At 41.4% G+C, this 16,696-nt stretch overlaps 1 protein-coding gene across 5 annotated transcripts in view; it reads right to left on the reverse strand.

The window, feature by feature from the left end:
- Positions 1-378: 378 nt before the first annotated feature.
- NAP1L1 (nucleosome assembly protein 1 like 1) overlaps positions 379-16,696 on the reverse strand; it is a 45,093-nt gene continuing 28,775 nt past the window's right edge. For 4 of the 5 annotated variants that reach the window (XM_075856991.1, XM_075856988.1, XM_075856986.1 and 1 more), the window contains 6 exons: positions 16,526-16,671; positions 12,707-12,726; positions 2,928-3,050; positions 2,743-2,775; positions 2,121-2,171; positions 379-1,038 (listed from right to left, as the gene is read on the reverse strand). In XM_075856991.1, the coding sequence (XP_075713106.1) occupies positions 1,003-1,038; positions 2,121-2,171; positions 2,743-2,775; positions 2,928-3,050; positions 12,707-12,726; positions 16,526-16,671 (409 nt within the window). In that variant the 3' untranslated portion in view covers positions 379-1,002. The remainder of the gene's footprint in view (positions 1,039-2,120; positions 2,172-2,742; positions 2,776-2,927; positions 3,051-12,706; positions 12,727-16,525; positions 16,672-16,696) is intronic. The other variant, XM_075856989.1, reaches the window with a different exon arrangement.

A 16,696-nucleotide genomic window follows, 5' to 3' on the forward strand; every position in this document is an offset into this window, starting at 1 on the left:
ACACGCCAAAGAATTGACCTGAGGCTTATTGTTTTTTTTATTTGAATGCACTCGTCGTATGCTTTGATGTCAATGGGAAGCTGAAATAGTTTGTTGTTAAACGTGACAAAAAGTGCATCAAATACACACTGAACAAGGCCTAAATGTGAGCCTGAAAACCTGGGTGATAGGGGAGCTGTAGTAATGTTCAGTCCGCTAGTTCTTTACAAGCCTGGGAAATACTCCACCCATCCGGCTTCCTTGTGCAGTTCACCACTATGTTTCAGCACTCATGTCTGAGGAAGACTGCAGGGTCAAATGAAAAAAAACATAGCAAGCTGTAGCAGCGGTCACAAATGACAACCAGATGAAATTCTAAAATAAATAAAAATACGAAGCTTTCTGAAAATACTAGGTTTTATTCACACCCCAGTGGTAAACAACCTTATGTTGACCATCAGATTGCTTTGTAGATCACAGTCACATAAAATACAAAAACCCATAGCATAACAAGCAGATATGATCAATGGACATGGTTTGATTGCAAATTCATTACAAGGATAAGTTATTGAATGTACCATTTCCTAGGTAATCACTAATTCTAGAACAAAGTCATGAAGGCACAGCTATTGCAAGCTACTTACACCTGCTTGAACTACTGGGCTGAGAAAATACTTTGGTTCCTTAGGAGATTTTTCTAAATAGACTGGTCTGACGGCAGCTGCGATGAATCTAAACTGCTGAGATCTACATGGCAAAAGACTTCACAAGAACCAAGACTATGAAGCAGTGAAGAACATGCTTTATAGGGATTTCTGCATCCTAGTACATACTTGGCAGGAAAATACACGTAATACTAAGTCCAAAGATCTTACCATTTAAACAGATTTTTAGAGGTTTAAATTTTATATATTTTTTAACAAAAATGGTTTACTTTATTCTACCAAGATACAAAAAACATAAGGCTGTAAGTAACTAAGAGTTGTTTAACTTATTACAGTGCAGGTAATCCTCAAGGCCACTTCATTGCTGCTTGCACTCAGCTGGGTTTTGATCTTTCTGTAAAAGAGAAATGATATGTATATTCTTAAGCAATGTCACCACCCAATATACATACACACACACACACACACACCTCAAACTAAAGAGAATCTGTCATGGCACACAAACTCCATGGCATATTTCGAATTCTGCTCACATCCCTGAAAACGGACTGTCTGAGATTATGAAACGCTTTGCAGCTGTTAAAGTGCCAACGTTCTGGCAGTTGCTCCTAAGTATATGTTATCAAGCTGCAAATTTGATGGTAACCAGGTCATAAGTTTAAGCTTCATGTCCACTTCGGAGAACCAGATCTAGAAATATCAAGGTCTGACTGTCCGTATGTCAAGCCAAAGGAGCTTTAAGCAGTGTGTTAATTTCTACAGACTGCAGAAAATCTACAAAAGCTCCAGGTCACAAGCAGGCAGACATTAAGTATGGGAGACAATATAAGCAAATTCATTGCCTTCCAGGAAATTTAGAGACATGCAGTTCATCAGTCTTGTTTTAAATGTAATCACGCACTAATGTAGAGATTGAGAAGCACTTTGCTAGACTATCACAGGAAGGCCTCACTGGTGAAGCACCCAGCAGCAGCTATACATCTATTTAACATATGAAAAGTGAGGACCGGGCAGTCATGTTTTGGCTAGAAAAGCACTTTTCGAATGTATCATTTATTTGTGCGGTAAAGCAAATTACATCCCCTACACACTGGTAGTTTACCAGCAGTTTTTAAATTAGTGTGTATTTGTCATCATTCTATTAGGGAGATGTGCAAGGGAACCAAAAACAGACCGTTCGTGTATTCAACTGTCAGGAGTTACATATGCAGTTTAAGAATTGTACTGGAACCATACAAAACCTTGCAAGGAAAAATTTCAAGAGTGGACATAAGTGGAATGGATTTTTCACTGTAAACTCTGGCATGGATTTAGACTAAACGTACAAAAGCCTAAAAGGGGAGCATTTATAAAAATGAACAAAACTGCACAACGAGCACATTCCAAATATGAAAATGGAGATGTTTGGAAACTAATGCCACGTAGTTTTGCACATAAAAAAAACTAAAAACTAAACTTTAAACATGCTGCACTTGCCTTCGGTTCATAATCGGGATCATTTTCTTCATCTGCCTCCTCCTCTCCTTCCTGCAGAAACATAAGTTGTAATACAGAATGTAACTTGAGAGGAAGGGGGGGGGGATTTAAAAGGGCCCAGCGATCAGCCAAACAAGCAATAAAAATGAACATACATTTGTTTATATAGTGATGGTGTCACTTTGTGCATTTTTTTCTGCCATTTGTCAAATTACACCACACCAAGAATGCCGAATTTGGAAAAAAAAGTGTCACCAACTACATAACTGCCACAAACAAAAAAAAACTGGATATGTAGTGTGTTTCAGATTTTACTATTGGACTTTAATGTAACATCTGGCTGCACTTTAAAAAAAAAAAAAAAACACGCAAATAAAAGTCCAATGATACAGCAAAAAACAAACACCCTTAAGCTACAAATTGCCGTTTGCAATGTCGGACACTGGGCTCATTCAAGATTAGTTAAATTCTTCAGGTCATGATTTTTGAGCGAAGTCATTAGTTTAGTTAGCTATGAGAACGGAACAAGATGCAGCACTGTTAATGCAAGTGTTGAATATAAACTGTTGAAACAAAGTTAAGTGTAGTCGTAGCAACAAAGTATTGAAGTATTCTTATTTACCTCATCATCTGCTTCTTCACCTTCTTCATCATACTAAAAATAAAATAAAAAGGACTTCTCATAAATCAAAATTTTAATCTCTTGCACTGCAAGAGTAAACCGAGTAGATATTACTGAAGCATGAAGCTTTCTTGTGCTTTTATAAGTCTTTTAAAAATGAAAGGCTATTTGGATAAGAAACTTACATCATCGTCATCATCTTCAATAGCTTCACCAGTGAAGTAAAGAACAGATCGAGGAATTATACGCTCACGCAAAAAGTGTCCTATTTCAAAGTCTGCTGTAAGAATGGCTTCTGCATCATCATCCTAGAGAAAAACAATGGCACGCCAACATCAAAACTGAAAAGGTAATATTCCGCCAGCAGCATGTTATAGGGCAGGAGTAGGTGATAAGATGGATATATATTTTTCTAGAAACAGATTCGGTATTACTTACTCATTTAAACCTCTGCTCATTCCAGATTTAACCTCTTGCCGCACTGTGCCGCAACCGTATGTCCTGATGAGGGGTTACTTCCCGTACCAGGACGAACAGTTACTACGCGGTATCTAGTGCACGCTGTCCTATCAGTGCCTGGGAAGTCACGTGTCCCAACAGCTGATACGCCCCACTTGTCAGCCAGCGGTCCATTGATGCTGATTTTGGCAATTAACCCCTTAAATGGAGATAGATTGCATTCACTGCATTTAAAGGTTTGAAGCAGATCGGCAGCCCAAAAGGAAGCCACTGTGGGGGCTGCTGATCGTTGTCAAGGCAACTGGAGGCCAGACAATGACCTCCATGTTGCCAGGCATCGAAGCCTAGGAGGACTTTTTTTTATTATTTCATTTATTCATTATACCCAGACATACTCTTAGGGTATGTTCACACGGCAGCGGCCAATACGCCTGAAATTACGGAGCGGTTTTCAGGCGAAAACAGCTCCTGAATTTCAGACGTAATTGTTCGTACTGGAGTTTTTCGCAGCGTCAATTACGGACGTAATTGGAGCCGTTTGGTCAATTGAGTCAATGAAAAACGGTTCCAATTACATCTCAAGAAGTAACATGCACCTTTGACGCGGGCGTCTTTTTACGCGCTGTCTTGACAGCGGCGCGTAAAAAAAAGCCTGTGCCCAGAATATCGTAACCATTAATGTCAATGGGCAGATGTTTGCCGGCGGTTTGGAGCCGTATTTTCAGACGTAATTCAAGGCGTAAAACGACTGAATTACGTCCGTAAATAGGGCGTGTGGACATACCCATACACTTAAATATACCCACATTATAAACTGAAATACCTGTAAAACCCCAAACAGAACTGCCAAGCAAAATCAGCACTGCAAAAGCCAAATGGCGATCCCTCCCTTCTGAGCCCTACAGCGGGCCCAGACAGCTTAACGTTTTAGGAGGAATTTATCTTCAGTGGCACAAACTGGGCTCAATATGCGCTAAAATGGCATATCCGTGGAAAATTTTGATTGTCACCATCCGCTGCGCAGTAACCCCTTTGCATACTATGACTTAAAGGCACGTCGTAGAGCGGGGGTTGATGTACGAGCTGGCTCACGTACTGAGCCGGCTCCATACGCTGCACTTCTCAGCTGTATATTACAGCTGACACCCGGGACTAATGGGACTCGGGACAACTCACGCTGTTACAGAAGCTTGTAAAAACAATATAAAAACATTAGTATTGCAGCATATTGTACCAGTGACCAAATGATCACTGGTTCAATTCCCCTGGGAGGACTAAGTAAAGAAAATTAAATATTAGTGAAAAAAAAAAAGTTCAAGAAGCTTGAAGTTCCCATTTTTCTTCTAAAGTAACACGTAAAAACAAATATAAGCTGTATCACTACATCCGTAAAAGTCCGAACTAGTACAATATACCATTTAACTCGCATGGTGAACACAGTAAAAGTTAAATCGAAACCACCAAAAATCGTTGTTTTGTCACCTTTGACGACTTGATCACTTTTACTTCTACATAAATTTGGTATCGCATTTAAAGTTACGTTTCTACCGCATAGTGAAAAGCTGTAAAAAAAAACAAAAACAAGTCAACCCATCTACCAAGGTGAAGCTCAAAATTTTGGCCTGCTGATGAAGACTCAGAATCTGCGTTGAAACGCATTGCATGTTTTTTTGCAAATAAATGCTCATGTTATTATTCAGCCCATCGATCTTTGTGTAGCGCTTTCTCTTTATATCCTATTTTTAATTTGCCAAGAATTAAGTTGGGATTTCAAGGAGTCTAAAAAGGGGCATAATTGTAGGCAAATAGATGGGTATTTGGTTAGCCAACGATCCTGGCCAAGTATTTGTGTTCAGACCATTTAAAAAGGGAGGATCCTGCTCCAGTGTATCAACTAATGTTTCGGCACAGGAAATATTTAACAACTCCGACTTGGAATAATTTAAAATTTAAAATTCAATAGCTGTCCAAATTAATTCAGAAATGAAAACCAGAGTTGGGAATGCAAGGAGGGGGTTTGGATAGCTGTATTTGCGAACGACCTATTAGTTCTGATTTCTTGTGAGTAGTTTTTTCTGTAGGAGGAACATTAATCTAGGGGGGGGGGGGGGGGGAAGTCTCCCTTATACACTGAATCAAGGTCTCCATAAACATTATAAAGAGAGAAGGGGACAATGGGCATCCCTGTCTTGTCCCATTAGAAATGTGGAAGTCTGACGACAAAGATCAGTTTGCAGGAACCCTTGCATATGGGCTAGAGTTGAGGGACAACACCATCACGAATGGACTATGGAAGCCAAAGTGCTCCAGAGTTTCTCATATATAACTGGCTAACTCTGTCTAATGCTTTTGCAGCGTCCGTACTAAGTACCAGTGGTAAATTTTTTGTTCGAGCAGGTCTAATCAGATGTAGAACTTTGTAAAAGATTGTGAAGGAAGGGACAAATCTGTCAAAGCCTGTTTGCCCGCGATGGAGAATGGGGCCCAACCTTCTTGCAAACCCCTTTGCCCAAAGCTTAAGCTCTGAATTTAGAAATGAAATTGGCCTGTAACTACTACACAAGTTCAAAACAATTCTTACTAAGGAAGGAAAAGATAAGTGGGCTGTTAAAGCTTGAGGGAGAGAATCCCCCTTCAACAGGCCATTGAATATGGTGACAAGATGGGAGAGGAGGGGGATCTTGTAATTTATTTATAGTAAATCATGGGGGATCCATCTGGACCAGGGCTCTTTCAATTAGGAATAGATTTGCAGACAAACTAGGATACGACAAAACGCTCAGGCATCGAAGCAAGGGCCCCTCTTATAGTCTAGGCCACTCATGGGCCGATTACACATTAAAGTTCGGTGTGCGTGCGGCCTCATTAAGAGCGGGCACGCACCCTAAGGGGCCCGGCCGAGGTGAGTGAGTGCCGGCGTCTGAGGAGGAGACTAGAGCCAGCACTCGCAGACCTTGGAATGGAGCTGTCACAAATTGTGGGCAGCAGTGGTGGCCTTAATCTGGCAGATAAAGGAATTGACCGGTTATCTGAGTAAGGACAATAGTTTACTCCATTTCCATGAGCGTAAGAGCATTGACAGCAACGTAGATGAACCTTAGCAGATTTATTAAGTACATCTTTTACATTTATTTCTCAGGGATAAGAGTTCAGTTTGAGCCTCATGAGCCCTTGAGGATTTATGTAATCTTTCCAAGACAGAAAATAGAATAAAATAAAAAAAAGAACTCCCAAAAGGAGAAATAATCTGGCAGCGCTTGGAATGGTTATTCAGACCTTTCACATTAAATGATGACATTAAGCGGAGTTAGGGACTGTTGGGATGCCATGTAGAGAATATACTAAAGTAGAATATCTTCGGATGCATCGTAGAAACATCGTAAAACAAACAAAATAATTTAAATATATACAGAGGATATTCCTTTCGGGAGGCACATACATCAAGTATTCAATCCAGCAAACGACAGTGTTAAAGCTAGGATGATAAGAATGAGGGTGGTGAAAAGATCCTGATCGGAACATGGATCACAGTGCAAGAAAATTACTTACAATTTAACAGAATACCGCTAGTGACTGAAAATTAATAAAGAATAACCAGAGTGATATCCTGTGTCTACCACACCTGCCAAGAAGTGTGGAACAGAATAGACCAGCAATAACTAGCAATGTGTCATCAAGAGTAGTCAATGACAGAGCAAGCAGAAGCATTACATGACTGACCATTGCTACTCACAGTCCTTGTAACGAAACAAACAGAAACCGTAAAACCAGACTGTCCAGAAGGTCAAGACAACTGTAGAAAGAACAAGACGAAACCGCCAAGTGAAGGTGATTAGTGACAATAGGAATTAAGGTGGATGTGATCAATTAGACACGCCTTTGGTCTTAGGTGACTTGACATGGTTGTTAATGGTATGCCAGTCCTCCAGATTCGGCAAAGGTGGCATTTTGTCAATGTCTTCTAACGACATCCAAGGTGGGATGTCTATCGGGTCAAGCTGTAAACTATCCCATGCTCTTGTTAAATCCAAAAGGAGCTCTTATGGTGATTGGTCTCGTGTCTTTCAAAATGGCCAGCCCAAACAAACAGCCAGCGGTAAGACATCCCATTAGACTAAAAGATCCAAGAGGGGTTTAAGCTTTAGCTGCCTCAACTCTCCTGAAACGAAGTCCTGTAAAAGTTTAGTGTGAAAACTGAACAGAATTTGAGCCGTGTCCCTGGCCGAGGTCAGTAAGTCAACCGTATCAACGTAGCTGAGCAGGCCGCAGATCACATCCCACAGGGTTTCATCTGGTTTGGGTGTTGGGCGCAAAGCACGATTAACACGTTCAATAATTACGTGGGAGGCCGGTCTTTACTCAAACTGTTTTTACTCAGCTACTGGGTGATTTGCCTTAGAGACTCCAATGTGCCTTTGAACCTTAAGTTTCTGCGGCGACTCCTATTTTCCTAGTCCTCCAAAAGTAGGAAGGCAATGTTTAAATGTTGTTGGTGTTGGAGCTGAATTATTTTAAGGCCTTACATGATAAAACGGCCCATGTTCTGTGCTTCTTCCATGGTTTCAATCCTATGGCCTACGTGTTTAAGGTCTGCTCACATATCTCAATTCTTTAATAAGAGGGGTCATTGCTTTAAAGAATTTTCTAGCGATTTGGGCACCCCACGTTCTAGCCAGTTCTCCCCCATCTTCACTACGTTCAGAGTCCGATTCAAAGTCAGCGTGGGTAGCCGGAGCTGAGGAGAATGCCACTGACCTGCACTGTTCGAGTTTATCCAGATCTCCTTGAGGTCTTTGGGCTCTGGGGGTGCTAGTAGTCTTGTTGACCCAGTCTTTATGTGTCTTGACCATAATTAAGGAGTCACCATTGGCAAAATTGCTGTTTGCAGAGGTGATCTGTAGGAGCTCAGTTAACAAGAGTCCATCTGTTGGTCAGGCTCCCCCCTCCCAAATGTTGAATTTCTCTCCTTTACTTCATGTGAAAAAAAAAAAAAAAAAATACGTTCTTTCCACCAAAAAAAAAAAAGTAGATTTTTACAGACCAATTCCAATATGTTTAGCAAAAAAGCCTGTGATTAAAATACTAACTAAACCCTTAGATTAAATTCCTTGAGGGGTGTATAAAAAAACAAAACAAAAAACACCACAAAATCCACTAGGTGCTCCTTTGCTTATGAGGCCTGTGTTCTAGGGCCACACATGGTAGGTTTCTAGAAGTTGCAGAATCTGGACAATAAATAGAGTTACATTTCTCAGGTAAAACCTTCTGTGGTACAAAAAAACCAAAACATTTCTTGCTCTAATTCCTGTCAAATGCCTAAAGGGTTAAGAAATTTTCTGAATGCCGTTTTGAATACTTTGAGATGTGCAATTTTTAAAATGGAGTGACTTGTGGGTTTTCTAATATACAAGGCACTCAAAGCCACTTTAGATCTGAACTGGTCCCTGAGAAGATAGCCATTAGAAATTTTCTTGAAAATGTGAAAATTGCTGCTAAAGTTCTAAGCCTTATAACGTCCTAGAAAAATAAAAGGACATTCAAAAACTAATGCAAACAAAGTAGACATGTGGTATAAATTTTGGAATGCTTTTATGTATCCAAGAGATTGAGACGGTTTTCTCAAGACAATTTTCTCAAGACACAATTTACTATGTTAGTGGTAAAATGTGGTCGATATTCAGTGTTTGTGAAAAACACCAAAACTCTTGAAAAATGCATTTGCTTTTAAGACAGATAGTAATACCACACAAAATTGTTACCAGTCATAGTCAACAGTTCACAAGTCTACTTTGATGGCCTAGTTTTTTTATTTTTCTAGGAGGTTACAAGGTTTCTAACTTTAGCAGCAATCTCACATTTTCAAGAAAATGTCAAAAGGCTTATTTTTTCAGAGACCAGTTCTGAAGTGGCTTTGAGGGCCTTATATATATTACACAAAAACCCCCATAAATCAGCCCATTTTAAAAACTAGACCCCTCAAATTATTCAAAACAGCATTCAGAAAGCTTAACCTTATAGGCGTTTCACAGGAAATAAAGCAAAGTAGAGGTGAAATTTACAATTGGTTGTCTTTGCCAAAGTTCATTGGTAATACATTTTCTTTAACACAGAAAGTTTTACTAGAGAAACGCAACTCAATATTTATTGCCCAGTTTCTGCAGTTTAGGAATATCCCACATTTGGCCCTAGTGTCCTAATGGACCGAAACACCGGCCTCAGCCCCAAAATCCTTTAGGTGCTTTTTTGCGTCTGCTTTTTTTTTTAAATATATTTTAGGCGCCATGTCAAGTTGGAAGAGGTCTTGTGGTGCCAAAACTGTGGAAACCCCCCAAAAGTGACCCCATTTTGGAAACTACACCCCAAGAAAATCTAGGGGTATAGTTAGCATTTTTACCCAACAGCTTTTTTTTCTACTAAACTTATTGCAATTAGGCCCCATGCACACGAACATAAAAACGCCCATAATTACGGCACGTTTTTACAGGCCCATGGACTTCTATTGGCCACGGGTACCTCCCCGTATGCTTACGGGAAGGTGCCCATGACGTTGAAAAATATAGAACATGTCCTATTTCAGGCCGTAATTACGGCACGGGCAGGCCCATAGAAGTCTATGGGGCTCCTGTAATTACAGGGTGACTATGTGTGCGCACCCGTAATTACGGGAGCGTTGCTATGCGACGTCCGTAAATAGTCACTGTCCAGGGTGCTGAAAGAGTTAAACGATCAGCAGTAACTCTTTCAGCACCCTGGACAGTGGCTACCGATCACAATATAGATTAACCTTTTAAAAAACGTTTATACTTACCCAGAACTCCCTGCTTCTTCCTCCAGTCCAGCCTCCTGGGATGACGTTTCAGCCCAAGTGAACACTGCAGCCAGTCACAGGCCAATCACAGGCTGCAGCGGTCACATGGACTGCCGCGTCATCCAGGGACGTCGGACTTTATGTCGAGAGGGACGCGTCACCAAGACAATGGCCGGGCAAGTATGAATTACTTTTACTTTTTCTGCGGAAAGGGCCGTCCCTTCTCTATCCTGCACGGATAGAGAGAAGGGCTGCCGATTACTGCAGTGTAATTTTGCAGCGAAAATGTGCCCGTGACCAAGGACCCGTATTTACGCCAGGACAAAAATATGTTTGTGTGCATGAGGCCTTAGTTTGTAAAAATGAAAATCTTTTCTGAAAAAACTTGTAAAAATTCCTAAGGAATAAATGAGAAACCCAAACATTTGTAAAGCATCTTCTCCTGATTACAGCAATGCCCAATATGTGGTAATAAACTGCTGTGTGGACACACGGCAGGGCTTAGAAAGTACGGAGCGCCATTTGACTTTGAGCTCAAGTTTTGCAGCGCCATGTCACATTTGCAAAGCACTCGAGGGGCCAAAACAGTGCAAACCCTGCAAAAGAGGAATTTATCTAGTTGGATAAAAGAATTTTGACCCCACTGATTTTTGCTGAATTTGTTGGAATTAGACAGTGAAAATCTACATTCTTTATACATTAAAAGGTTGCATTCTCATTTTCAAAGGAATAAAAGGAGGAAAAAGCACCCCAATAATTGTAAAGCAATTACTCCCAAGTATAGTAGTACCCCATATGTGGTAATAAACTGCTGTTTGGACACATGGCAGGGCTCAGAATAGCAGGTATGCATATTTTGCTTGATTGCAAATATGACATGGCGCCCAAAAAACAATCAAGCAAAATCTGCATGCAAAGTAGCACTCCTGCCATTCTGAGACCGGTCATCTGTCTAAACAGCAGCTTACAGCAATACCCCATATGTAGTAATACTTGGGAGAAATTGCTTTACAATTGTTGGGGTGCTTCTACGTTGTTCCTCGTGAAAATGAGAATTCAACATTTGTGTAAAGAACGTAGATTTTCCTTTTCACTGCCCAATTCCAATAAATTCAGCAAAAAACAAAACAGGGGTGAAAATGCTCACTTGTGCAGGGTTTGCACCTTTGGCCCATTAGGAACTTTGCAAAAGTGACATGGTGCCCAAAAACCAGGGCCCCTGCGGTATCCGTACAGTAGAAACCCCCCAAGTGACTCCATTTTGGAAACTATACCCCTCAGGGCATTTCTAGGGGTGTAGTGAGCGTTTTGATCCCACAGGTGTTTCATAGATTGTATTAGAATTAGGCAGAGAAAAATTTTGATTTTCACAAGGGGTAATGGAAGTAGTTGGGAGAAAAAAAACACAATTTGTTACCCGAGTATGGCAATACCCCATGTGTGGCCCTAAACGGCTGTTTGGGCAAATGGCAGAGCTCAATATGGAAGAGTGCCATTTGGCTTTTAGAGCACAGACTGGTAAACGGGCGCCATGTCGCATTTGCAGAGCTCCCTTAGGTACCAGAGTAGAGTGGAAAACCCTGAGATTTGACCCCATTTTGTAAACTACACCCCTCAAGGCATTTATCATTTGCCAGGACATATGACAGGGCTTAGGAGTGAAAGAGCAAAATGTGCATGTGAGGCCTATTGGTGATTTTTGCAGCATTTGCCCACAATGGCAGGGCTCTGGGGTCAAATAGTAAAAAACACCCCAAGCAGTGAGCCCCATTTTAGAAACTACACCCACTAAAATATGCCTTGAGGGTTGCAGTGACAATTTTGACCCCACAGGTTTTTTTTTTTATTAGAAACAAATGCTCAGCGGATGGTGCAAAGTGAAAATTGCAATATTCCACAGGTATGTGCCATTTTAGTGCACAATAAGTTGTGCCCAGCTTGTACCACTGAAGACATTTTATGTGGGTGCTCCCGGGTATCGCGATGCCATATATGTGGATGTAAACTGCTGTTTGGGCACGCTGCAGGGCTCAGAAGTGAGTGAGTTTTTATTGTGCAGATGCTGCAAAGCATAATTACTTTTGTTTCAATTTATTGTGTTGCCATATTCTGAGAACCATAACTTTTTATTTTTCCGTCCAAAAAAAAGCTGTGTGAGGGCTTGTTTTTTGCGGGACGGGCTGTAGTTTTTAAAGGTATAATTTTGGGGTACATGCAACTTATAGATCCCTTTATTCTGCTTTGGGAGGGGAGGTGACTTAGACAATAAAAATTAAACCATTCCAGAATCTTTTATTTATGGCGTTCAATAGCATATTTTTATAGTTTGGGTCGTTACGGACGCAATGATACCACGTGTACTTTGTTTTATTAAAGGAAAAGATGGAAAACATAGTATGGGAAAAAAGGCTGTTCTTTTTAGTGTAAGGGTATGTGCACACGAGAACGGCAAATACGTCTGAAATTACGGAGCCGTTTTCAGGAGAAAACAGCTCCTGCATTTCAGACGTAATAGCATGTACACGCATTTAAGCCCATTCACATGCATTGTATGTGGGCACATTGAAAAAAACTAAACAGTACAACTATAGGCAATGTGGCTCTGCACCAAAAATGCACAACTTATCCGCAGCATGGGTACATAAAAATTAAATATTTAGGCAAATTAAAAATACAATTCCAGTTAACAGGACTTACCAATTCTCCATTTTCCGGTACTAAGAAAAATAAAAATAAAATTTCAATTATGCTCATGCCAATTTCCATAGCTGCCTTCTTCCAAAAGACGTGTCACACCTCTACATGTGTTATCTGCAATGCCCTACAACCTGTGGCGTTTTTTTTTTTGTCTTTTACAAGCCTATTCATGTAAGCAAATTACCCCAATACAATATTTACCATGTTACAAGAATAAGTTTGGACATTTCATTGGAACAGATTTGATTTCTAATACTCACAGTCGAGTGCACCATGTAATAGGCAGGGCTGCACAAACCCTGGGGCACTTACCATTTTTCCTACCCTCCTCCATTATTTTCGATATCTGCCCCGTTATATTTGGAGCCAGATATTGAAATCTCCCCCTGAACAGTCAGAGGAGCATGTAACATTTGCTGTGACACTATCCAATCCACTACAGACCGTGCCACAGCAAGTGCTGTAGAGGAGCGTGGGCACGTGCTCTCTTCAGCACCCGGCAGACAAGTACAAGATCAGTCTGGTCCTTGTCTGAAGGGAGCTTAAGCGTGAGAGCACTGCTTCGAGCTGCATGTGCGCGCACGCACTTCTCCAGCTCTTGCTGTGGCAGTCCGTTGCTCATTGGACAGTGTCACAGCAACGTCACACGACCCCTTGCCATTACATGCTCCATTGACAGTTCAGCGGGTTATTTAAATATCGGGCGCCAAATCTAACGGCACAGATATCTAAATAATAGAGGGTAGGAAAAAAATATATATATATATATATATATATATATATATATATATATATATATATATATATATATATATATAGCGCCCCAGGGTTTGTGCAGCCCTGCACATTACATGCTGCACCATGTATGTGCAGGTGAAAGGTTCTCTTTAAAGGCTATGTAAACCAATGGCATTTTTGATTTTATTTTGAATTAAAAGAAAGGTCATTGTTTTTGGTGCAATTTTATAGTTTATTAAAAATTCTTTACTTTGAGATGCAGCTGCTTTATATTATCTATACAGAACAGCTGTATCTTTCGCTATGCCCTGGATCAGTCTGAGCCTGTCAGGTTTGCGGGACAGTCAGCGGATCCTGCGTCTGACAGGTTCTACCTGTGATCTATCACATAAATGATGATCTTAGATGTGAGATTACAGGTGGTCCTGCAGACTTAATGGGAGCAGTATTTAACAAACGAAGCGGCACAATATAGAATACAGTTCAGCTGTATTTCAAAGTGTAAAAATAATTTATAAAAACCATTTATAAAGTTACAACCACACTGAATTTATTTTAAAAAAAAAGTAATTAAGCTATGCAAAGGTTTACTTTAAAGATAACTATTGCTTGACAGGTTAGTTCTTGTTCTAGAGCAAAAAAAAAATAAAACATTTCAAACATGCAGACATTTAGGCTATGTTCACACGGGGTATTTTGCCGAGTTTTTTGACGCGGAAACCGCGTCGCAAAACTCGGCAAAAACGGCCCGAGAACGCCTCCCATTGATTTCAATGGGAGGCGTCGGCGTCTTTTTCCCGCGAGCAGTAAAACTGCCTCGCGGGAAAAAGAAGCGACATGCCCCATCTTCGGGCGCTTCCGCCTCTGACCTCCCATTGACTTCAATGGGAGGCAGGAGAAAGCGTATTTCTCGCTGTTTTATGCCCGCGGCGCTCAATGGCCGCGGGCGAAAAACGGCGCGATAATCGGCGTGCAGGGAGAGGAATATCTGCCTCAAAGTTCCAAACGGAATTTTGAGGCAGATATTCCTCCCCCAAAATACTCCGTGTGAACATAGCCCAAGTCTAATATAAGGCTGTTGCATATCTTGGGTTAAATTTGTAGCTTTTCTCCACTTTATCAAGTTAGGAAGTCTGAACTCAGAACTAATTGTCTAGTTTGCCTACTAACAGGTGCATATGCAAGAAATAACCAGCTAGGTATTTTACAGCAGCGCTGTAGTGCTTATTGCTGACCCAAAGAGATACACTGCTAGCTCACCAGAAATGTCCGTATCAAGCTAGCAACAGGCTATTATAGATAAGGCTAACCTGATTCAAACCTGTATTAACTTGGTCAAGAGTGCCTGCTTTGCAGAGAAAAGTTAAGTTTATGCAAATGAGCATTTGAGAGCACTGAGGGTGTCCCCCAGTTCAAACCCTTCCTCCTTAAATTTATTGACAGGGACCAGGCAGTGTAATAGGAGAGTTCACACCTGGCCCCCTAGTGTCCAGACCGCACGCACCGCCCCTGCTTCATAATCTGCGCACGCACATCAAAACTGACTAAAGGTTGTACTGCACAGATTAGGATTACGGCGCATGCGCTGTAGTACTGATCAGAACGGTGATTTAAATGTACGGCGTACGCGCAGTAATCATAATAATCATCCGCAGTACCTTTACGGTCACCGTTCTGAGCAGCACGACTGCGCAGATTATGAAGCAGGGCCGCGTGTGTTCAGGACACTACAGGGCCAGGTGTGGACTATTACAATGCCTGGTCCCTGTCAATGTAAGAAGGGAGGGGGGGGGGGGGGGGGGAGTTTGAACGGGGCAACGGTGACGCCCTCATTGCTCCAAAATACTAATATGACTGCAGAGAAAATAGCTCTGTTCCGTTTAAAGGAGGCACTCTTGAAAAAAAGGCAATAAGTGTTAGAATCAGGTTAGCCTAATCTATAACAGCCTGTTGCTGGTTTGATACGGACATCTGGTGACAGACTCCCTTTAAATTACTCGAGTAGTGAGCAGTGGGAGAAGGGGGGGAGAGACAAAGCATGCTGACTATTAAATACATTTTCAGTCAAGAATAAAAAGACAATGTTAAGTTCAGTCATGCAGGACACATACAGACTCTATAGTATGTAAGAATAATAGCTTCATAATAATGCGTTTTCCCCAAAGATGTGGCAGTTCACCGTACAGTTCCTGTCCATTTAGTGTAGCCCAGGGGTCTCAAACACGCTTGGGCGGAAGGGGTCCCTGAGGGTGGCATCTGCAGGGCACCATAGCTCCCTCGGTAGAGGAGAGAGCAGGCCACAGGAGGAGTGCGCACGTGCTCCTTCATGTCCCAGAGCAGAGCTTATAATAGCGCTCTGCTCGGGGACTCCTGCTCTGAGGAAGCCCCTGACATGACTGTCTATATAGACAGTTATGTCAGGGGCTTCCCCAGAGTTCCAGAGAGAGCCTATACTAGTGCTCTGCGACTGGGGTTGCCCCCGACATCACATTCTGGCCCAAGAGGCTCCCCTGAGATCACTGTCTATGGATAGATGTCAGGGGCTCCTCCAGTGTTGGCAACACGCTGGCTGGGGGTACCATCTACAGAGGGCACCATCAATCTTGATATTCGCATCTGCCAAACGCTGCCACCCGAGCAGCCAGACTGCATATAGTGACACAAACTGGATTGTTAAAATAAGCACGTGGAGTAATATCGCAAATTTCCATCAAGTCTAAACATAGTATTGCTATAGTAGTTGGAAAAACGAATTGATTAAATTTTGATACAATGCAAAAGTATTGTTAAAGTAATGCAGCTCGTCAACTTAACATTTTTGTTTTCTATGTGCGGCCCATTTACCCAGCTGAGTTTGAGACCCCTGGTGTAGCTAAAGTCTGGCAACAGCCAACACTATTTTAGTAATCACCATACCAACCGAATGAGGGTATAAAGAGTTCAAGCAAGCACCAAACCACTGTCAAGCTTTAGATTACTGCTTGGATTCCTCTTTGTAGCATCCCCATAAATTACATTTGAAAAAAAAAGAAAACATCTAGTAAATATAGCCAAAAATGTCCCAATCTGGGCCAAGCTCACCTTCAGGGGGACTGAAAAAGTTGTAAAATGAGTCATTGGGCACTGTTTTTGTGACCGTCCTTACTGTACCACGGCCCTTGTGTTTTTGCTTCTTCTTTATGGTTTTTAAAGTAACATTTTTGCCTTTTTTCCAGTCGATCTGGCACCTGTGTAAATAAAGCAATTCACGCC

Source organism: Rhinoderma darwinii, chromosome 3, assembly GCF_050947455.1.
Source record: "Rhinoderma darwinii isolate aRhiDar2 chromosome 3, aRhiDar2.hap1, whole genome shotgun sequence".
Taxonomy (NCBI): domain Eukaryota; kingdom Metazoa; phylum Chordata; class Amphibia; order Anura; family Rhinodermatidae; genus Rhinoderma; species Rhinoderma darwinii.